This window comes from Peromyscus eremicus, chromosome X, assembly GCF_949786415.1.
Source record: "Peromyscus eremicus chromosome X, PerEre_H2_v1, whole genome shotgun sequence".
NCBI classification, from domain to species: domain Eukaryota; kingdom Metazoa; phylum Chordata; class Mammalia; order Rodentia; family Cricetidae; genus Peromyscus; species Peromyscus eremicus.
Genome location: NC_081439.1, coordinates 109727766 through 109752298, shown reverse-complemented (window position 1 = coordinate 109752298; position 24533 = coordinate 109727766). Strand labels below are relative to the sequence as shown.

Here is a 24533-nt window from a genome sequence, read left to right as displayed (position 1 = left end):
TTCTGAACTGGGCTGGAAGAGGAGGCAGCTGCATAGAATGGGCCTCGCTGCTCATGGGAATGAAGAGAAAGCCACATGAACTGAGTAGTTCCGGAGTCTATTCTAGATGGCAATATCGATGGTAGTGCCACTGGCAAACACTATCCCCGGGCATCATTTGATAGATGGAAACAGCGGGCTCATCTGCATGTTAAGCAGGAGTGATCATTGCCAGGTCTCAAAAATTATTCAATTTCAATCACTACACAATAGTTACATTTTGACTCTCTTGATTCTGCCAACAGTCTTTGTTCAGAGATCCATGATTCTTGTAATAGTTTTTCGTCAGAGATACTTGTCCTTAAACTTGATATAGATGCTATAAAAAAAAGAACATTAATTTTTAACAGTGGTAGAGACAAAATGATAGAATAACAAATGTTAAAATAACTACTATTCAATTGTGCCTTCCCAAAAGAAGCAAGGGAACAGTAGTGAGAAACACTGTGCTAAAGGTATGTGGTGAATGAAATATTTCTGCTGCCGGTGACATGTTACTGTGTGTCTCAAAGGCTCAATGGCAAGGGAAGGTTAGGACTGAGAAAGCACACTGGCAGTGGTCTCGGTCCTTAAGTTCACAGGGACACAGGCTTCAGATGCATGAGGAGAACCTCTATGGAGTAATCTGGAAAGACAGTTCTCCAGGTGAAACAAAGGGATCCGAGGTGGAGGGATGCCATCGACACAGGCATACACTGAAGAGCTGCCTCAGGTTCTCACTGGTAATAGAACAGTACAGAGACACGTTCAGTAGTGGGAGTCATGAGAAAGCTAGGGTTCGGAACTGGGTTTAGAGAGCTGTCAGGTGCAAAAAGTGATGCACCCTGCTCTAGGAGTGTGGAGAGAGCATAACTGAGTAATTAGGGAGTCTGTCCCGGAGAGTGAGCATGGTGACAGTTGTGCATGAGTGTTCACAAGACACCAGTTGATGGAAGAGGATAGAGGATTTTTCTGCACATCGTTACCCAATCTAGTATTCCCACTAAATTACTAATTTCCAACCATAACATATCAGTTACATTTTTGTTCTGGATGTTCTGGAGACGTGTTCTCCTCAGTGAAAGTTGATCTTTTTTGCGTTATTGACGAGGCTTTAAAAAAAAAAAAAGACATTTATTTTTAACAGTGGAGATGACAAAATGATAAAATGTCAAATATTAAAATGACAACTCCTACTCAGTAGTGCTTTTCCAAAAGGCCCAAGATAACAACAGTGTAGAAAACTCTGGTGTTGGACAAATTCATCTGGCCAATAAAATATATCTGTTCCCAGTTGCATGATATATTACGGTAGGTCTACATGGCCCAAGACCAAAGGGAGGAGGAGATTAAGAAAGCACATTGGCACTGGCCTTGACCCTCGGGATGTTAATAGGGCTACAGGATGCAGATCTTTCCATAGAACCCCTAGTCAGTCATCTGGATGGGTAGCTCACTAAGCAGAAAAAGGAGGAGGCAGAGAGGTTGAGCAAAGGCTAGTAGAAGCAGACAAACAGGCTAAGGTCTGCTCAGGATCTCACTGGTAAGGCAAAGTACAGAGATGAGTTCACTAGCAGAGCCTGTGGGGGAAGAGTCAGTGTAGTGAACCACACCTGAGAGATGTCAGCTACACAAAGTGGGCTAGCTCACTCATCAATGTGGGGAGAATAATACCACTGAGTAATGAGGGAGTTAAATCCAATGATCAGTAGATTATGTGGCATGGTTTGTATAAGGATTATATGTAAGACACCATGTGATGGCTAAACACAGAAGATTTATTTGCATCATAAGCAGCAGGTATCATGACAAAATCTAGTATGCCTACAAATTTCTATTTTCTAGTTATCATACTTAAAATAAAATTTTGGCTCCAGGCTTTCTGGGAACGCCTCCAGCTCAGTAGCAATGTCATGGGCTCTCTCTGGGTTTGTAACAGAAGCTTAAGAAGCAGAGGAGCTGCCGATTCTGATCTTGTCCTGTGTTGCTCAGGCAAGCCTTGAACTAATGATCCTCCTGCCTTAGGCCCCAGAGAAGTGATTACAGGCCCACTATTGTGTCTTTTTGAGAGGACTGTGTACTCAAAATCTTTCTGCCAGAAGCAGCCATTGGTAGTTCTGAACAGAGGGATAAATGTCACTAACGTAGCCTAGCATCTGAGGCAGAAGGCCACACTTTGTCGCTGAACTGTATTAGGAGCCTCTTAATGGCTCATCTGTAAAAATGGCATTCTCTGTCTCATCTCCTCTTGCTCATTGTGCCTCTTCAAACTCGTGTGTGTGTGTGTGTGTGTGTGTGTGTGTGTGTGTGTGTATGTGTGTGTATGTGTGTGTGAGTGTGTGGTGTGGTGTATGTGTATGAGTGTGCATCTGTGTATGGTGTGGTGTGTATGTGTATGTGTGCAATATTACCATTTAAAAGAGCTCTTCTTTTCTGCTTCCCTTGTAAAACTTGCTTTAATCCTCCCCTGTACTTTTCTCACCTCCTTTTATCCTTCATTTTCTGTCCTATATTTATTTCATTGTTTCCTTCTTTATAGAACTTACTTTGGTCTTTCTAGATTTTTATATAATTTGCAGTAGCAATTCTTGACTCTTCCTTGGTATACATATCATTTTATCTATTTCCCCTTATTACTCTTTTTGCTCTCTCCCTTCTTCCTCTGCCTCATTTCATACCTTGTCTTTCAACATACCTTCTTTTCACCCTATCTACCTATCATCTATGTATCCATCTATGTATGTATGTATAGCTATCTATCTATCTTATTCTATCTATCTATCACCTATCTATCTATCTATCTATCTATCTATCTATCTATCTATCTATCTATCATCTATCATCAATTTATCATATATGTATCTCTATCTATCATCTATGTAAGTACCTGTCTATCTATCAACTATCTATCATCTATCTATCTAACTATTTATCTATCATCTATATATCTATCATCTATTTATCAATCATTGAAACTATCTTCTATCTATCTATCTATCTATCTATCTATCTATCTATCTATGATCTATCTATCTATGATCTAACATCTATCTATCTATATCACCTATGTACCATTTATGTATCTATCTATCTAATTTATCTATCATCTATCTATGTACCTATCTATCTATCATCTACCTATCATCCATCTATCAATCTCTAGCTATCATCTATCATCTATCTATCTATCTATCTATCTATCTATCTATCTATCTATCATCTATTATATATGTATCTCTATCTATTATCTATCATATATGTATCTATCTCTATCTATCATCTATCTATGTACCTGTCTATCTATCATATATCTAACATCTATCTATCATCTTCTATATATCTATCTATCATCTGTTTATCTATCAAATATTAAATCTACCTATCATCTATTACCTAGCTATCATTTATCTATTTATATCTATGATCTATCTATCTATCTATCTATCTATCATCTATCTATCTATCTAACATCTATCAACTATGTATCATACATCTCTCTCTATATATATATATATATCATCTATCTATATATCTATCATCTAACTATCATATATCTATCTCTATCTATCCATCATCTCTGTACCTATCTATCTATCATGTATTTATCTATCATATACCTATCTATCATCTATCTCTCAATCTATCATCTATCATCTATCTATCTATCTATCTATCTATCTATCTATCTATCATTTATCTACCAATCTAACAATCAATGTATCATCTATCTATCATCAATCTATCAGTCTCTATCATCTATATATATCATCTATCTATCATATATGTATATCTATCTATCTATCCATCATCTATGTACTTGTCTATCATCTATCTATCATTTATTTATTTATCAATCATTCAACCTATCTACCTTCTATTTCTTTCTATCTATCTATCTATCTATCTATCTATGATCTATGATCTCTATATCTATCTATCATCAATCTATCTATCATCTATTATCTATTTATCTGTCTAATACCAATCTATCATATATCTATCAATCTATCTCTATCATCTACCTATGTACCTATCTTTCATCTATTCATCTATCTATCATTTATCATCTATCATCTTTCTACTGATCTATCATCGATCTATCATCTATCTATTGTCTATCTTTCTATCATCTATCTATGTATCTATCATCCATATATCTATCTATTTCTATATATCATCTATCTATCTATCATCTCTCTATCATCTAAGTACCTATCATCTATCCATCATCTATCATCAATCTATCTACCATCTATCAATCATCTCTCTATTATCTATCATCTGTCTATCTACCATCTTTCATTCTATCCACATATTATCTTTCTATCTTCTATCATCCCTCTATTTATGTCTCTATCTCTCTATCTAATTATCTATCTATCATCTATCAATCTATCTGTCTGTCTCTTCTGGTGGTTCTGTTCCTTTAGCCACTCTTTCATCAGGCTATTCAACATGCTTTCCTACTACTTCCAAAACACCAAAATAAATAGCTGATGAAAAAACAACAGGAAAAATCAGGTTCCAATAAAAAGGGAATGGAAAAATTAAAGAGAAAGACAAGGGGAAGAAAAGAAAGGGAATGAGAGGAATAAGGGCACAGAAGACTGTAAAGAAGTCACAAAGGGAAGGAGAACACAGCAGAATGGATAAAAAGGGAGAGATAGTAGTAAAAGAAGAAAAGAAGGAAGAAAGAAAACTCTGAAATGATAAGTGTGGAAAAAGAGTGAACTTAAAAAGAAGGAGAGAGTAAGAGAGAGGGCTGTTAGAAGGGCAGGGGTAGTCGGGAAGTAAGAGCATAGATAGTGGGAAAATGTAGATTCTAGAGAACTCAGGAAAATGTTAGGAATGATGAATACATGGTGGTTAGACAGGAAAGTGGGAACACAGAGAAAAGAAAAACAATTTCAGTTTTCAAACACAGAAATGACTAAGGTTAGTAGTGAAAGACTGTCGGAAGGGAAGTGCTAAATAAACAGGTGTGGTGGTGCAGGGCTCTAATCCCCAGACTCTGGATGCAGAGATGGAGGTTAGCTTGTTCTGCATAGTGAGCTTTAGGCCAACCAAGGCTACATAGTTAGACCAGGTCTCAAATGGTCATAAATGAGAGATGACAGTTGATAAATGACAGGTGTGTGGGGATAAACAGAGCTACATTCTGGGCCTCTATTTTCCTCTTTTTAAAATGGTGACTGCTTTAAAATTATCCCCCATGAACATAACTATTCTTGTTTTACTTATTGCTTATTCTTTCTCAGTGTCATAGTCTCTCTTTGTAAAACTTTCTCACATGTGGTATGAAAGTGAGAGGAATACTGGGGTTAAAGTTTTAAGCAGGGATAAGGTAGGAGGATAGAAGAGGGATGGGAGTGGGTTAACCAAAAGTCAGGGTGTATGGAAAGTCTCATGGAGACCCACTGCTTTGTAAGCTAATGAAAAATCGATACCTCTTGAACAAAGGACTTCAAACAGAGGTACCCTGTATGGTGCCGCACTCAGATACACAGATTATTAAGTGAAAATCTCAGTGGCAAGTGCGGGACACCTTTTTTATGGTTGGGGGTCACACACCATGACGAACTGTATTAAAGGACAGCAGCATTGGGAAGGCTGAGACCTACTGCTCTAGGTGGTCCAGGCTGGCTTTGAGCAGGTGATCCTTCTGCTTCAGCTTCCCATGGTCTGGTATCACAGGTGTGCATCATCATGCACCATGGTGGGCAATCATAGCCTCTTTTCCTGTGTTATGTCCACCGTCTTCTCAGTTACCTAATTGTCCCACTAATCTTTACTCCATTTACAACTGGATTCCTCTTTTAATAACCCTCTTACGTCTACCTTTCCCACTTCCTTCATTTCCAACTTTATAACCTTGGTAGTTTTTGGCTCTTTGTTTCTTGTGTCTCTCCCTCAATATCTCTTTTTATCCTTGTCTCCAAGCTCTACTCTCCTTTCACTTCTGTTTCTTTTCCAGTCGCCTTAATCTCTGATTCCTTCCTTCCTACTGTTTTTTCTCATCTTGTCATACACAATTCATCTATCTTGTCTTCTTCCTCCCCAACTTAACTTTTTATACTGATTTTTCTCTCTTTCCTCTCTCCTTTCTCTCCTCATTTGAGACAGGGCCTCATGTAGCCAAAGCTAGCCTCAAACTCACTGTGTAGCTAAGAATGACCTGGAATTCCTGATTTTCCTTTCTCCACCTCATGAGTGCTGGCATTACAGGCGTGTGCCACCATGCCTAGCTGTGATGTTGGGAATTGAACCCAAGGCTTTCTGCATGCTAGGCAAGCACTCTACCAACTGAGCTACATCCATAGCCCTAGTTTCTCTGTCTCTTCCTCCACTTTCTTTCTCTCGTGTTTTGCACACTTACTTTTCTACTGGTCTGTCCCATATCTATACTTAGTTGACTTTTTCTCCAAGCTGCAGGCTGTCCTTCTAGTTATTCCCCACGTGCCTTCCCCTTCCTCACAAGTACTTCAAAATTTCCTTCTACACTGCACAGTTGCTCTTGATTTCTTATTGGCTTTCCCTCTTACATCCTCTGTCTCTCTTTGTTCCTTACTGACTCATTTTAAAGCCCCCTTCTTCTTCAGTCTCTGTCACTGCCTCCTTTATTTTACTGTCTTTCCTTCACATCTAAAATCGGCACCTTCTTTCAGAACGTTTGCCATTTTACTCTCAGCATCCCCAGTTCATCCACCTATGTTTCTGTAATACTTTGCTGGCATCTTACATATGCATCACTGTATTATCTTGTGCTCTACAGTTTGACTGTTCTTACTAATCCTACCTTTCTAACCTTGTCTTATACTAAAATTCTCTTTTTTTTTTTTGTGGTGCTCATACATTTTTTTTTTAATTTTTATTTTGCAATACAATTAAGTTCTACATACAGGCACAGATTCCCTTGTTCTCCCCCCTCCCGTAAAATTCTCTTTTTAAAACACTGGTCTTTGCAGGGACTTACAAATTGTCTTCAGAGTGTTTTCCTAATCTCCTCACTTCATTGCATCCTCTTTTGCACTATGCCTGCATGTCTCCTTTTCTCCCGCCATCTCTCACTTCCTTCTCCTCCCTTCTTTTCTTCCTCTTCTTTCATCATTCCAGTTCCTTTCTAGTAGCATGATTTTTTTTCTTTGTTTCTGAGACAAGGTTTCTCTGTGTAGTCCTGGCTGTCCTGGAACTCAACCTTAAGACTAGGCTAGCCTCGAACTCACGCCTGTCTCCTCAGTGCTAGTCTTAAAGGCATGCACCACCACTGCCCAGCTCTTCCTCTTTTTAAAAAACTGAGACAGGGTCCTTCTATGTAGCTGTGACTCTCCTTGGACTCTCTATATATACACCAGGCTAGCCTCAAACTCACAGAGATCTGCCTGTCTGTACCTCCAGAGTGTTGGGATTAAAGAAGTGTGCCACTGTGCCTGCCTTCTATTTGGCATACTTTAAAAAATACTTTATCATTTTACATGTACCTCTTTTTTTAAATTCTCTGTATCTGACTCATATGACTTTATATTGTGTGTTTTATATTGTATGTATGCCTTCCAAGTTTTATGTCTTTTAAGGTGCAGTCTATGTGTCTGCCTATCCGTCTACTCATCTGATTTTCTATACCCTTTACAATCATCTTCTGAATCCTTCTTTATTCTCCCTCCCACCCTCTGTTAACTTCAGTTACATTCTGTCACATTTTGCACACATAAAACTCCTTGTGGAAAGTCTCCATACTCTTCGTGTCCTGCTTTTGTTTCTGGAGTAGCATTTTGCTCTTGACTTACAATAAACACATTTTTCCTTGTTCTCTAGTATTTCCTCCCTCTCTTCCTCTGTTCCTCCCTGCTTTCTGTGGCTCCAGGTTGGATTTTGCTGTGGGATGGTCTGTATGTCAAATGTGTTGCTGATTGGTCAATAAATAAATTACTGATTGGCCAGGGGCCGGGCAGGAAGTATAGGCGGGACTAACAGAGAGGAGAATTGAGAGAACAGGAAGCTGGGTGAGAGAGACACTGCCAGCCGCCACCATGACAAACAGCATGTGAAGATGCCGGTAAGCCACGAGCCATGTGGCAAGGTATAGATTTATAGAAATGGATCAATTTAAGCTGTAAGAACAGGTAGCAAGAAGCCTGCCACAGCCATACAGTTTGTAACCAATACAAGTTTCTGTGTTTACTTGGTCGGATCTGAGTGGCTGTGGGACTGGCGGGTGAGAGAGATTTGTCCTGATTGTGGGCCAGGCAGGAAAACTCTAGCTACAGGATTTGACCTCCATATGTAAAGTAGGCTGGCCTGGCACTGAATGTGATTCTCCTGCCTCTGCCTCTTGAGTGTTGTGCTGCTGCGAGCCATCCCCAGCATTGGATGGGTCCTGCAGAGGATGTAAGGAATGGAATGGCAGAAGTCAAAGAGCCAGCACAGCTGCTTGACAGAGATCCAGCAAAGCTGAGCCACATGATGGCCACTGTGCCACCTTTGGTTTTCATCTCCACCTGTTACATACTTGGGGCACTTTTAATATTTGTACAATTTGAGGATATTGGATTGATGGAAAATTACTTATAAATCAGTTATGCCTTCTCCCAGGAATGCTGCTTCTAAGCTTCCCCAGGAAAGTTCTGAACATACTATCCCCTCCCCCTCTTTGAGGGAGATATCCTTATCTATTTGAATGTCTTCCTTATGCTTGGAGGTTGTGACACATAAAGAAGAAGCCAGAGGTCTCTTTATGAGGCTATGAGACATTCTTGAAACATCTGTCCCTCTACTTACATAGGAACAAGATGTTCAAAACCAAGTAAAATTAAAAAGGTCAACAAAATCCAGTGGGCTAGAGGAATTATCCACAGTTCAGATTACAAGGCTCTTCCCACTGTACACTCAGACAATTTCGTGCCATACAACTCTGCTCTACATAGAGACATATTGATGAGCAAAGTGTGGAGTGGAAAGATGATGAAAGTATGAGATGTTAGGACCTCCCTCTCTTAAAAGTTAGCTCATGTAGAGTCACTATAATGTCACATGACCAAGGAACAACAGAATGCCATGATTAGACATATAGACCAATTCTATAAAGATATAAATGTGAACACTAATTGTATTATGCCAAAATTTGAATAATAACTGCAGCAGCTTTAGCCTGAGGATTTTTCCTGGGCACTCTGACCACTAAGAGTTAATAATACACTGCTTGAGACATGACAAAATGCCCAGAGTGATTGAAGATTTTTGTTTTGGTCTAGTGTCCTTGAAGCAACCAAAACAACCAGCCTGAGCACAGGCTTGTCATATGCCTCTAGATTCTCAAAAATTGGGTTATGGGGTTAATGAGTAAGAATGATAACTCTGTTTATTAATGATGTCAAAACTTGAGGGAAAATGATTGGAATTGATAACTCTGTTCTGTCATAGTTTATTAGTGATGACTAAAAGATGAGCAAAAGGAAGTGAAACACATGTCCAAAACCAAAAATGTTATGATCTATGTTTTGGAACATCATGAATGTATCCCTGCTAACTAAATTCCATATAAAGAAACACTCTGGCTGCTAGTCAGTCAGGCTGCAAGATTCTCCCGATCACCATGGCCTGGCTCACTTCCTTCTCCCGCCAACTCCTACATGCTCTGCAGGACCCATTCACTGCTGGGCATAGCTCCTGGCATTGTGCTTTCTTCCCAAATGCTATCATCTCTTAGTCTTTTATGATCACTCACTTCCCTCCCTCTTTCTTCAGCTACTTCTCTTAAATAGAATTTACTGGCCCTTCCTTCACAACATTTTCCTTTTGTCCCCAAAAGTCTCGGTACAGGTATCTCATTTCAAAACTTTCCTCTGCCTTTGATCTTTTTCTCTCCTGCCTTTGCTCTTTCTCATCATCGTGTTTGTATACTTTATTCTTACCAACGCCTTCACACTTTGGTATGCTTCTTCTTTCCTTTAGTGTGTGTGTGTGTGTGTGTGTGTGTGTGTGTGTGTGTGTGTGTGTGTGAGTCCCAGAAGACAGCTTTGGTGTCAGCCTCAGGAAGGTGACACCTATTCACTTCCATTGACACAGGGTTTCTATTTGTTCCAGTACTCACAAACTAAGCCAGACCAGCTGATCAGGGAGCCCCAGGTATCCTGTCTCTGCATCTCTAGTGTCTGGACTACAATCCTGTTCCCCAGCACCATTTTCACACCCTCAAATTATTTTCACATGATTTGGGGGGATGACACTCAGGTCCTCCTGGCTGCAAAGCAACCTAAGTCACAGAGCCACAGCCGCTAGACCTCCTTTCTCTCATTGATATCACACTTTCCCTTCTTTTCTCTCTTCCCTTTGACTCTCTTTTATCTCATTTTGTTTGTAGATACTTTGTTCTTCCTGACCCTTCCTGCTTATGTATGCTCTTCTTTACTTTCCATCGTCTCCTTTTATTACTTTTGTATTTTTACTTTGTTTCATTTTTAATGAAAACTTGAAAGCTTCTACACTTCTTTCATTTTATTTCTCACTCTGTTTATTCTTTCCTTTCTAAATCTCTTTTCTAATTTTTTTGTACCTGCCTACAAGGTCCCTTGCTTGCTCCATAGCCTTGATTCTTTTTCATTTATTCCTTCTTCTGTCTTCCGTCCTGCCTTTCTTTTTTTTTCTTTTTTTCTTCCTTTTTTTTTAAATTTTTATTTTGCAATACAATTCAGTTCTACATATCAGCCACAGATTCCCTTGTTCTCCCCCCTCCCGCCCCCCTCACCTTCCCCCCAGCCCGCCCCCCATTCCATTCTTCTCCAGGGCAAAGCCTTCCCCACAGACTGAGATCAACCTGGTGGACTCAGTCCAGGTAGGTCCAGTCCCCTCCTCCCAGGCCGAGCCAAGCGACCCTGCATAGGCCCCAGGTTTCAAACAGCCGACTCATGCAATGAGCACAGGACCCGGTGCCACTGCCTGGATGCCTCCCAAACAGATCAGGCCAATCAACTGTCTCACCCACTCAGAGGGCCTGATCCAGTTGGTGACCCCTCAGCCATTGGTTCATATTTCATGATTTTCTGTTCGTTTGGCTGTTTATCTCTGTGCTTTATCTGACCTTGGTCTCAACAATTCTCGCTCATATAAACCCTCCTCATTCTTGCTAATTGGACTCCCAGAGATCCACCTGGGGCCTAGTCATGGACCTCTGCATCCAGATCCCTCAGTAGTTGGATGAGGTTTCTAGCACGACAATTAGGGTGTTTGGCCATCCCATCACCAGAGTAGGTCAGTTCGGACTGTCTCTCGACCATTGCCAGCAGTCTGTTGTGGGGGTATCTTTGTGGATTTCTGTGGGCCTCTCTAGCACTTTGTTTCTTCCTATTCTCATGTGGTCTTCATTTACCATGGTCTCCTATTCCTTGTTCTCCCTCTCTGTTGTTGATCCAGCTGGGATCTCCCACTCACCCAAGCTCTCTTTCCCTCGACCCTCGCCCTTCACTACCCCCACTCATGTCCAGGCTGTTCATGTAGCTCTCATTCCATTTCTCTGTCATTGGGCGATCCCTGTGTCTTTCTTGGGGTCCTCTTTTCCAGGTAGCCTCCCTGGTGATGTGAGTAGCAGTCCAGTCATCCTTGTTCCACATCTAGTATCCTGCTATGAGTGAGTACATACCATGTTTGTCTTTCTGAGTCTGGGATACCTCACTCAGGATGATTTTTTCTAGATCCATCCATTTGTCTGCAAACCTCATGATGTCATTGTTTTTCTCTGCTGAGTAGTATTCCATTGTGTATATGTACCACATTTTGTTTATCCAGTCTTCAGTTGAAGGGCATCTAGGTTGTTTCCATGTTCTGGCTATTACAAACAATGCTGATATGAACATAGCTGAACAAGTGCTCTTGTGGTGTGGTTGCCTTAGATTCCTTCATTCTTTCTCTACTTGCCTCCCTTGAAGATGGATTTCATTTCTCTTCCTCTCCCTTTTCCAACTTGTACTTACTATTGAATTTTTACTATTTTCTTTAGAAAAATGCTTTCTTTTTCTCTAGTTTTTGTCACTATGCTCACTTCTTCTCTGCTGTAGCTGCCATCTAGTTAGACATCTGTATTTTAGTTGAAGTTTTCCATACAGACCTCTGCCTTTCCATGCTGTCCTCAGATTTATTTCTTGGTATGCACTACATGCTGTATACATGTGTTTGTGCATGCATGTGTGGCCGTGTGCACTCATACACATGCAGACAGAGGCCAGAGAAGGACATTGGATGTCCTCTTCTAACACTCTACCCTACTCCCTTGTGATGAGGTCTCTCACTGAACTCATGTGGTACTGGGGACTGGAACTCAGGTCCGCATGTTGGGGAGGCAAGCACTTTTGTCCACTGGCCCTCTCCCCAGCCTCCTTGCTTTGGCTTAAAACAAACACCGTCCTTCCAAACACCTGCCTCCTACGCTCACAGTTCTTTCTAAATTTAATCTTACCTACAGACTTGCCACTATTGATTCCTTCCTTCAGTTCTTTTTCTATCCCTTTGCACTCCACTTCAGTTTTCTCTCATCATGCTTGTCTTTCTTCTCTTCTTCCTTGGTCCATTTCGTCCATCTCTTCCCTCCCTCCTTCCAATTTCTTTCCTGTCATTCTTAGATTCCTTTTCTCATCAACTTAACAAAAACCCTTTCGCTCTTGGTGTCTCTGTCTTTGTATCTGTTTCATGCATTTTAAATCCCACCTAGATTTTTGTTTGTTTGTTTTTCGAGACAGTGTTTCTCTGTGTAGTTTTGGTGCCCGTCCTGGATCTCGCTCTGTAGACCACGCTGGCCTTGAACACACAGAGATCTGCCTGGCTCTGCCTCCTGAGAGCTGGGATTAAAGGCGTGCGCCACCACCGCCCAGTCCACCTATACTTTTATCTAGTTCCCTGTCCGTCTACCTGCCAGTCTATCATCATTGAATATAGCTACTTACATTTCTCCACACTACCTAGTTGTCACTATAGTTATGTTATGCTCTTCATTTTTCAGAAATGTTCTAGCTATGTATTCCAGGCTGGCCTTGAACTGGTGGTCCTGCTACCTCTATCTCCTGAGTTCTGTGCCACCAACCCTGGCTCTGTTTTGTCTGTCTTCCTGCCTTATCCTACCACTCCTTCCTGTCTACCTAGCCATCACCATTTATCTCTGTTTATTTTCCTCTACTTCCACTAGCCTTCTTTTAGTATCTCTCCTGCTGCCTCCTTTATCCTATCCCCATATTCTTTGGCTTTTCTACCTCCCTCTCTCTCTTCCCACTCACTTTCTTCTCTACCTCATCACCTTGCAGTTTCTGTTTTCCCTGCTCACTTCACTGCATCCCTTATTCCTTCCCTTTCATCTGTCTGTTGTCTACTGTTTTATTTTCTGCTCTACCCACAGTCCCTACTACCTCTGCCCCTTTCTCTTTATTTCCCACTCTTCTTTCTCTTACCTTTCCTTTATCTTTTCTCTCTCCTTTCTTCTGAAACTTAACTCTGACTTCCCATTTTATACTGGCTTCTGCCTCATAGACATCATTTCTGTATTTATCTGCACACATTCAGGTCTCCCGGCTTTTATCTAGCATCCAACTATCTGTCCATCCATCTAGCCACCATCTTCCTTCCTCTTTCTTTCCCTCTCTTCCTTCCTTCCTTTCTTGCCATGCAACCAGCTGGCCAGCCAGCAACCTACTTCTTGGCTCTTTTCTTGATCCTTCATCCTTTGTTTCTTCTTCCCCACTTATCTTCCATCTTACTTTGTTATTTATCCAGCTACACTTACCAGGAACTGTCCATTTCTCCTTTCCTCTTTATTTCTCCCATTTCCCTTCTTTCCTCTATCATTTTTGCTTTCACTCTTGTTTTTTGTATAGATTGGTCATTTTAAACTGTTTCCTCTATTACTTATTTTTGTCACATTCTTTTCTACTCGCTTCTTCTTTGTATATATAATCTTTTTTCTGCATCTATCTGTCTATCTACCTATAATTTATGTTCTATCTATCTATACATCCATCTACCTACCTGTCTGTCTGTCTATCATCTATCTATTTCTCTGTCTACCTATCCACCTATCCGTGGGTCCACTAATAACCTATCAGATATCTGTATCTATTTTTCTGACATCTAAAACGTCCTCCCGGCCAGGCGGTGGTGGCACACACCTTTAATCCCAGCACTCAGTAGGCAGAGCTAGGAGGACCTCTGTGAGTGCGAGGCCAGCCTGGTCTACAGAGCAAGAACCAGGACAAGCACTAAAACTATGCAGAGAAACCCTGTCATGAAAAACAAACAAACAAAAAATGTCCTCCCCACTTAGAACTTATGTAATTGTTTTTTCTGACTTTAGTTTTGGAAGTAATATTTTTATTGATTCACCTTAAGAGAAACATTTCTCACTCCCTTTTCTCTCTTCTCTCTCTAATTAGCTATTATTTTTAGCTTTTCCCTATCACTGTTTTTTTCTGATCTTCTTTCTGTGTTTCTATTAAATATATTTTCTCTCTCCCCCATTCCCCTTCTCTCCTCTCCTCTCTCTCTCTCTCCTCTCTCTCCCTCTCTTTCTCATTTAACTATTTTATTTTTGAGACAGGATCTCACTCTATAGCCCTGGCTGCCCAGAACTTGCTACGTAGAACGGACTGAGCCAGAATTCATAGAGATTTGCTTGCCTCTACTTCCTCAGTCCTGGGATTAAAAGAATGCAACACCACACTCTGGCTATTTTCTGTTTTAGCAGAACTCCCACTCTCTATACAAAACTGGAGTTCATCCCATACCAATCTCTCTTTAGCCACCAGAGCCTGGGGTCACAGATATGAGACTACATGCCCATTTTAAAACTTATTTTCTTATCAGTACTTCCTTTTAAACTAGTTTTCTTTTTTTATGAAAAGCCTTCTTATAGGCATTCATCTTTAAACCTTTCAGACAGGTTCTCACTCTGTAACCCAGGTGACATCAAACTTGCTTTCTATTTACCTCTGAAGAAGTTTCTCATTTCCCTTGTCTTTCCGTTTACTACTTTTTACTGTGCTCTTATGAAAAATTGATGATTTTCCTGTTTCCTTCTCCCCACTTAGTCTCACTTCCTTCTTGTCCTGTTGTCACTGATTCATCTTGCATTTTTGTGATATCTGCATAAGCCTCTTTCATACTTGTTTCTGTATTTTCTTGCTATCTACAGTTTCACTTCCTTATTACTCGGCCTTTCCAAATTCATTTCTCATTCTCATTTTTAATTTTGCACTTCTTATACTTATCACTTTAAACGACTCATCCTCCCTCCCGCCTCCCTCCTTTCCTTTATTGTTTCTCTCTTGTCATTTCTCCTTCATTTCATTCTTTTATTTTGCCTGCCTCCCTCCTTTCTTGTTGCACCCCATCCTTCACATTTCTCTGATTTATTCATTCATCAATTTTTGAAGTTCTTTTCAAATGTTTTCTTTCATTTACCTGTATCTTTGTTGAATCCCTTCTCTATATGTGCCGCCTAAGACTTTGAATAGACTTGGGTCTTCAGTTCCGATTTCTCCCTTTGTTTCCCCACTTGCCTGTTTATCTTTGTCACATACGCTTTTCCTTTTTTCTGACTCTTTCTGCCATCAGCACAATTATATGAAAGAGATGAAAGATTTAAAAAAAAAAACCTCCCACATCCCTCTTAGTATGGGTGAAGACCTCCCACATTAAGCCTGTAATTTGGACAGATGTGGATCCCTACAACTGACCAAAAAAAATATAAAAATGTACCGAGGCTACTGACCAAATGATAAGCACTTGTGAACTATGCCAGAGAAATAATCCCCAGACACTTGGACTGACTTTCCCAGAACATCAATAGACAAGACCCTATCCTGGGAAAGACTGACAGATTGTGCTCATTTGCCCAAATGCTGGGGCATAAAATCCCTCTTAGTATGGGTGAAGACCTCTGCAAACAAGACTGAAAGGATGCTCAGGTGCTCAGAAGTTTAATTCATAAAATTACCCAAAGATTTGGACTGCTACAAAGTATTCTAAGTAACAATGGACCTGCCTTCAAGGGCTCAAGGATTCAAGGAGTGTCAACGGTCCTGGGAAATACAATTTAATCTCTATTGTGTTTAGAGGCCCCAATCCTCCAAAAAAAGTAAGACAAAAAATTAGCTTTTTAACAAAACTTAATGAAACTGACTCAGGAAGTTAGCCTCTCCTGGACCTCTCTCCTCCCCTTGCCTCTGGTCCAGATCACAAACTATCCTTATGGTCTGGTGTCAGTTCCTATAAAGCAGTGGTTCTCAACCTTTCTAATGCTGGGACCCTCTAATACAATTCCTTATGCTGTGCTGACCCCCATCCACACAATTATTTTCCTTGCTACTTCATAACTGTAATTTTGCTACTATTTTGAATCATAATGAAAATATTTGATATGCTGAATATCTGATATGCCACCCCAAAGGGGTCATGACCAATAGGTTGACAAACACTGCCCTTCCTTGGAACCATCCACAAAGTCTTGATGTACCCTTAGAGTTTCTTCATGTCTACTCGTTTTCCTAGACTTGAACTCCAGTTAAATATTTGCTATCTCCTCCAAGGTCTACAATCTACTTGGCCTCCACCATTCAGGCATTAAAGATCGAGTAAAGCATTAACTCAGTGGCTTATGTGGTCCTTTAAACTTAGAGGGCCTTAGACTTTCTCACTTCTGAGTGTACTCTGTGTTGTGAGATCCACCAGACTTCAGATGGTTATGTCCACATAACCTGAAATGGGTCTTCTGCCTTGTATCCTAGGTCATTAGAAAGACCTTTAAATAGGAACCCTGGCTGCCGTCAATCTTCCATATCCTTTCTCAGCCTGAAGTAGCACTAACTGTCTTTGCCCTAATTCTCCTCTCCCCACACCAATGGCAGCTAGGGCCACCTGTTCTGAGGGAGGATTGAAGCAGGAGACAGACAGTTAGACTGTTATGCACTTAGCCCCAGGAAGACCCTGACTCCAACTACCTCAAGTGAATTTCCTGACACCAATCCCAGGTGTCCCATGAGAAATCTTTCTTTCTTTCTTTTTTTTTTTTTGGTTTTTCGAGACAGGGTTTCTCTGTGTAACTTTGTGCCTTTCCTGGGACTCACTTGGTAGCCCAGGCTGGCCTCGAACTCACAGAGATCCGCCTGGCTCTGCCTCCCGAGTGCTGGGATTAAAGGCGTGCACCACCACCGCCCGGCAAGTCCCATGAGAAATCTTACAGGTGCTTCATGAATCAAAATTCCTCTGAATGATGACATTTAGATAATTATTTTAGCTCATCATGGAGTTCTGGTGCCAGGAAAGGAATTTATCATCTAGTGTATCAGACGACAAGTCACCTTTTAACTCCTTACCCACAATTTTCCAATTTTCCTCTTTGCTCCATGACCATTTAAAAGCACATAGCCCTTGCCACTTAATGGTGTCCTCTCTTGGAACTCCTCGTGCTTTAGGAGTTTATCTTTCTAATAAATGACATTGGTCGAAGCACTCAATTTAAGTCCGAGGGCTTCATTATTCACTGTCCAGAGGACAGGAACCTAGGGCCCCAGCAACTTGTAACTAGAAGCACCACAGATTGCTGCTTGCTGCCATTGCGCTTACATCTTTCCTTCCCTCTTTTATCTGGTTTTGCCTCTAAAATCATCTTCCCTTTGGCTCATTCTCTTTCATATACTATTTTACTAGACTCTTTTACATTTTTCCTTTTCTTTCTTACCACGATTTACCTATTCACTTACCTTCCTGCTAATCTATCCATCCATCTATCCATCTATCTATATCTATCTATCTATCTATCTATCTATCTATCTATCTATCCATCTTTCTTTCTCACTTTCTTTCTCTCTTTCTATCCATCCATCCAGCTATCTTCTATCATCAATGATCAGTTTTCTGGTTTTTTGGGGGGTGTTTTTGTCTTTTTTTCTTGACTCTTACTTCTAAAATGTGTCCCCACCATAAAATTGCACTCTGTTACTGGTCTCTACGTCTCAGTCTTACATTCCCTCTCCTTCAACTCTTCACTGACTCATCCTTTGTAAGCTTTCCTTTTCTCTTTGTTCATTGATTCCTTTTCAATTCTCTTCATATTGCTTATGTTTGAATACATACTTTTCTTTCTTTTCCTTTTCCTGCATTTTTATCTTGTCTTTACTACTGACTTTTGAAAAACCAGTACTATGGATCATGCAGGACAAAAAAGACAAGGAAAGGTGAAGAAGTAAGGGTGAGGGAAGGAGCCCCTTGCCCTCATCCATCTGGATTTGGCTTAAATCGCTTGATGAGTTGAGAGTTTCAACTCAGTTGACTAGAGACTGAAAGCATATCTTGAAACCATACTTCCTTTCTATAAATATCACTTACTTTCCTGAACCATTCGCTGCCCCACCCCTTCCTTTTCTCCCTGTCTCATGCCAGTATTTTCTTTTCCCGGCTTTTCCACTTAAAGTTCTAGCAACTGTGTGTCTATCAAAGCAATTACTCACCTTCACAACTGTCAAACATCTTTCTTTATGGTGTTTTATAGGCTTTTAAAAAGTAGCAGCCGGGCGGTGGTGGCGCACGCCTTTAATCCCAGCACTCGGGAGGCAGAGCCAGGCAGATCTCTGTGAGTTCGAGGCCAGCCTGGGCTACCAAGTGAGTTCCAGGAGAGGTGCAAAGCTACACAGAGAAACCCTGTCTCGAAAAACCAAAAAAAAAAAAAAAAGTAGCTTTCTCCTCATTATCAACACTGTATGAGGGCCTTTAAAACTTCTTCTAACCTAATCTTCCTAAGCCCTCCCTTCCTCTATTCTCCTTTCCTCTGTCTCCTTAACTCTCATTTCCTTTTATTTGGTTTTTTTGCCTGCTTTGCAGGCTGCCTTTCCTTGCTGCCTCCTTCCCTGATTTTCCATGCCTCACGTACTCCTTTCCTCTCTTTTTTCTGTTCCTACCTTCCATTTGCTTTTCTTATTTTTCTGACTTGGTTTGTATTGGTTTTCTAATTTCCTACATCTCTACAGTCCCTCTCATCCCTTTTATAGTTCTGGGAATGGAAAGGAGGGCCTGAGCCTACATCCTTGGGCCCTGAATTTTGCCTTTACAGTCTGTCCTTGTATCTACCTCTCCCCCCACAAGGCTGATGCAATCACCCTCTGTCTTACATTGTTCTACTGATGTTTCTGCTTTCCTCATTCTCTCCCTACTGGCCAAGATTCTTGCTGACCAGACTCAAGTTAGGCTCATAACTTTTCTGCTAGGCCATCAGTGCACTTCCATAGAAAACCCAGCTTGAAGAAAACCCTTGCTGCATCAGTTCACACACCACTTTCCCAGTGCCCAGCCTGCTCCCTTGTTCTCTACCATTCCCCGGGGGATATCCTACCACCCCGGTCTGTCCTCAGCAAAAGTTCCTAGGTCCCTTTAACCCGATCCTCCCCGCCCTTTGCCTCTCTCCTCTGAAATTCCTCTGAATTTTGCATCTCCCAAGCTCCACTTTCCTCCTTGACTAGGTTTCCACTGGCCTGTGCTCTCTCGGGGGTCTGGCTCTCTTTTCTGCAATTGTCCTGAGAACACTCTTGTAACTGCTGGCTGACTCTTCCTTTCTTTGAAACCCCCTTTCCTTCTTCACTGTCTTTCCTGGCTTCCGGTTTTCTTTTCTTTTACTACTTCTGTGCAAAGTTCCTTTTAAATATACTATTTTCTCCTTGCACAGTCGTATCTATTGGAACCCATCTTTTCTTGTTCTGATTTTACTGTCTGCTCTTAAACCTTTGGCTTTCTCCAACAATCCATCTTGCCTTTCTGGACTGGCTCCTCTTTTTCATCCCTCTTCTCTCATTTCCACATCACTTTCGGTTTCCTCTTTTGATTTTTGAGACAAAGTCTTACTTTGTAGCCAAGCTTGGCCTGACACTCACTGTGTAGTCCAGGCTAGCCATGAGTTCATAATCATCTTGCCTCTACCTCCCAAGTCCTGGGATTACAGGTCTGTGCCATGTCTTGTTCCACTCACTTCCTTTTTGAAGGTCTTTTTCTTATTCTTTGGCTTCCCCCGTCCCTCCTTTTTCCTGTCTTTCTTGTTTCCTATTTTTCACTTTTCTTCACCTTCTGTCCTTCCTCTTTCTTTTCCCTTGATCTTCAATTCCTTCTCTTTCTTACTCCTTATTCTATCAACCTTTACCTCTCTTTTTCCTGCCTTTCATTTTTCTCACACTGTCTTCTTACTGGCTCCACATACTAATTTTTTCTCCCTAACTCTTTCTTTTAACTTTCTTTAAGTATTGATTTTAAAAACATTTTCATTATGATGTGTATGGGTGTTTTGCCAAATGTGTGTCTGTGCACCACACGTACGTGGTGCCCTGAGGCCAGAAAAATGCTTCCTCTCCTTCTCCATTCCCTTCCTTTCTTCCTCCCTGTTTCTCCTATCCTTTTTCTTCACCTTATTCTCTCTTTTCCCTCCTCCCACCCTTCCTCCCACCTCTTCCCTTCTTCCTCCCACCCTTCCTCCCACCTCTTTTCTCCCTCCTGCCACCTCTTCCCCTTCTTCTTCCCACCCCTTGTCACACCTCTTAACTCCCTCCTCCCACATTTTCCCTCCCTCCTCCCACCCCTCTCTCACCTCTTCCCTCCCTCTTCCTACCTCTTCCCTCCCTCCTCCCACCTCTTCCCTCCCTATTCCCACCATCCCTCCCACATTTTCCTCTCTCCTCCCACCCCACCTCTATCCTCTTCCCTCCCTCCTCCCACTACTTCCTCTCCCTACTCCCAATTCTTCCTTCCCTCTTCCCACCTATACTCCCTCTTCCCACCTTTATTTATTTCATGCTCCCATCCTTTCCCCTACCTTCTTCCACTTTCTTCCATTCCTCTTGTTCTCATCCTTACCCATCCCTCCTTCCTCTTTCTTCTCTTCCTCTTGTTCTCATCCTTCACCCTCCTTTCTCTTTCTCCTCTTCCTCTTGTCATCTTTTTCCTCCTTCCTCTTTCTTCTCTTCCTCTTGTACTCATCCTTCCCTTTCTATCCTCTTCTTCTTCCTCTTATGCTCATCTTGTCCCTCCTTCCTCTTTCTTCTATTCCTCTAGTTCTCATCTTTCTCCTTCCTCTTTCTTCTCCTCTTCTTGTTCTCATCCTTCCCCTTCCTTCCCTCCTCATTCTCTTCCTCTTGTTCTCATCCTGCCCCCTCCCTCCTTCCTCTTTCTTCTCTTCCTCCTGTTCTCTTCCTTCCCCATGCTTTCTCTTTCTCCACTTCCTCTGGTTCTCATTCTTCCACCTCCTTCCTCTTTCTTCTCTACCTCTTGTTCTCATCTTTCTCCTCCTTCCTTTTTTCGCTTCTCTTGTTCTCATCCTTCCCCCTCCTTCTTCTTTCTTCATTTCCTCTTGTTCTCATCCTTCCCTCTTCTTCCTCTTTCCTCTCTTCCTCTGGTTCTCATCTTTCCCCCCTTCCTCTTTCTTCTCTTCCTCTTGTACTCATTCTTTACCCTCCTTCTTATTTCTTCTCTTCCACTTCTCATCTTCCTCCCTCCCTCGTTCCTTTCTTCTCTTCCTCTTATTCTCAACCTTCCCCTTCCTTCCTCTTTCTTCTCCTCTTCTTGTTCTCATCCTTCCTCCTCCCTCCTTCCTCTTCTTTCTCTTCATCTTGGTCTCATCCTTCCCTCTCCTTCCTCTTTCTTCTCTTCCTCTTGCTCTCATTCTTCCCTCTCCTTCCTCATTCTTTTCCTCATGTTCTGATCTTTCTCCTCCTTCCTCTTTCTTCTCTTCCACTTGTACTCGTCCTTCCCCCTCCTACCTCTTTCTTCCCTTCCTCTTGTTCTCATCTTTATCCTCCTTCTACTTTCTGCTTTTCCTCCTGTACTCATCCTTCCCTCTCATTCCTCTTCCTTCTCTTCCTCTTCTCAACTTTTGCACACCCTCCTTCCTCTTTCTGCTCTTCCTGTTGTTCACATCCTTCTAACGTTTTCCTCTTCTCTTCCTCTTGTACTCATCTTTCCCACTCCTTCCTTCCTCTTTCTTCTCTTCCTCTTGTTCTCATTCTTCCCTCTCCTTCCTTTTTCTCCTCTTCCTCTTGTTCTCATCTTTCTCCTCCTTCCTCTTTCTTCTCTACCTCTTTCCCCCTCCCTCCTTCCTCTTTGTTCTCTTCCTCTTGTTCTCATCATTCCCTCCTTTCCTTCTTGTCTTCCTCTAGTTCTCATGCTTCCCTCTACCTCTTTCCTTTCTTATCTTCCTCTTTTTCTCATCCTTCCCCCTCCTTCCTCTTTCTTCTCTTTCTCTTGTTCTCATTCTTCTCCCTACTTCTTCTTTCTCCTCTTCCTCTTGTTCTTATCCTTCACCCTCCTTCCTCTTTCTCCTCTTCCTCTTGTTGTCATCTTTCTCCTCCTTCCTCTTTCTTCTCTTCCTCTTGTTCTCATCCTTCCCTTTCCATCCTCTTCCTCCTCTTCCTCTTATGCTCATCTTGCCCCTCCTTCCTCTTTCTTCTCAACATCTTGTTCTCACCCTTCCCCCTCCTACCTCTTTCTTCCTTCCTCTTGTTCTCATCCTTCACCTTCCTTTTTTCCTCTTTCTTCTCTTTCTCTTATTCTCATCCTTCCCCTCCTTCCTCTTTCTTCTCTTGTTCTTGTTCTCATCTTTCTTCTCCTTCCTCTTTCTTCTCTTCCTCTTGTTCTCATTCTTCCACCTACTTCCTCTTTCTTCTCTTCCCCTTTATCTCATCCTTCCCCCTCCTTCCTCTTTCTTAGCTTCCTCTTGTTCTCATTCATCCCCCTACTTCCTCTTTCTTCATTTCCTCTTGTTCTCATCCTTCCCTCTCCTTCCTCTTTCTCCTCTTCCTCTTCTCATTCTTCCCCTCATTCCTTTCTTCTCTTCCTCTTGTTCTCATTCTTCCCTCTCCTTCCTTGTTCTCCTCTTCCTCTTATTCTCATCTTTCTCTTTCTTCCTCTTTCTTCTCTTCCTCTTGTACTCATCCTTCCCCCTCCTTCCTCTTTCTTATCTTCCTCTTGTTCTCATTCTTCCCCTCCTTCCTTTTCTTCTCTTCCTCTTATTCTCATCGTTCTCCTCTTTCCTCTTTCTTCTTTTCCTCCTGTACTCATCCTTCACTCTCGTTCCTTTCTTCTCTTCCTCTTCTTATCAACATTCCCACTCCTTCCTCTTTCTGCTCTTCCTGTTGTTCACATCTTTCTCACTTTTTCCTCTTTCTTCTCTTCCTGTTATTCTCATTCTTCCTCCTCCTTCCTCTTTCTTCTCTTCCCCTTCTTCTCATCATTCCCTCTCCTTCCTGTTTCTCTTCTTCCTCTTGTTCTCATCTTTTGCCTGCTTCCTCTTTCTTCTCTTCCTCTTGTTCTCATCATTCTCCCTCCTTCCCTTCTTCTCCTCTAGTTCTCATGCTTCCCTCTCCCTCCTTCCTCTTTCTTATCTCCTCTTTTTCTCATCCTTCCCCTCCTTCCTTTCTTCTCTTCCTCTTGTTCTCATTCTTCCCCTTACTTCCTCTTTTCTCTTCCTCTTGTTTTCATCTTTCCCCTCCTTCCTCTTTCTCCTCTTCCTCTTGTTCTCATCCTTCCCTCACCCTCACTTTCTTTTGGTCTACCTGTTGTTCTCATCCTAACCCCGCCTTCCTCTTTCTTTTCATCCTCTTGGTCTCACCATTCCCCTCCTTCCTCTTTCTTCTCTTCCTCCTCTTCCTCTTCTCATCCTTCTGCCACCCTCCTTATTCTTTTTTCTCTACCTGTCGTTCTCATCCTTACCCCTCCTTCCTCTTTCTTTTCTTCCTCTTGTTCTCATCATTCCCCTCCTTCCTCTTTCTTCTCTTCCTCCTGTTCTCATTCTTCGTCCTCCCTCCTCTTTCTCCTCTTCCTCGTGTTCTCATCTTTCTCCTCCCTCTTTCTTTCCTTCCTCTTGTCCTCATCCTTCAACCTACTTCCTTCCTCTTTCTTTTCTTCCTCATGTTCTCATCCTTTACCCTCCTTCCTCTTTCTTCCCTCCCTCTTGGTCTCATCTTTCCCCCTCCCTCCTTCCTCTTTCTCTTCTTCCTCTTGTTCTCATCTTTCCCCCTCCTTCCTCTTTCTTTTCTTCCTCTTGTTCTCATCCCTCCCACTCCTTCCTCTATTTTCTGATCCTCTTGTTCTCATCCTTCTCCCTTCACCTGTTTCTCCTCTTCCTCTTGTTCTCATCCTTCAACCTCCATCCTCCCTCTTACTTATTTTCCTCTTGTACTCATCCTTCCCTCTCCTTTCTTTCTTCTCTTCCTCCTGTTCTCATCATTCTCCTCCTTCCTATATCTTCTTTCCCTCTTATTCTCATCCTTCAACCTCCTTCCTCATTCTTTTCTTCTACTTGGTCTCATCTTTCTCCCTCCCTTCTTCCTCTTTCTCTTATCTTTTCCCTCCTTCCTCTTTCTTCTTTTCCTCTTGTTCTCATCCTTCCCTCTCCTTCCTATTTCTCCTCTTCCTCTTGTTCTCATCTTTCTCCTTCTTCCTCTTTCTTCACTTCCGCTTGATCTCAGCTTTCCCCCTCCGTCCTTCCTCTTTGTTCTCTTCCTCTTGTTCTC

The 24533-nt window shown here is 41.8% G+C and overlaps 1 protein-coding gene across 1 annotated transcript in view; it reads right to left on the bottom strand.

Annotated features, from left to right (window-relative positions):
* Positions 1-209: 209 nt before the first annotated feature.
* The window catches only part of LOC131899309 (fibrous sheath-interacting protein 2-like), a 39022-nt gene continuing 14698 nt past the window's right edge, over positions 210-24533 (bottom strand). Inside the window, exons 9-10 of the mRNA XM_059250733.1 lie at positions 1059-1130; positions 210-358 (exon numbers count right to left, since the gene is read on the bottom strand). Coding sequence (XP_059106716.1) covers positions 225-358; positions 1059-1130 — 206 coding nt within the window. The 3' untranslated portion in view covers positions 210-224. The remainder of the gene's footprint in view (positions 359-1058; positions 1131-24533) is intronic.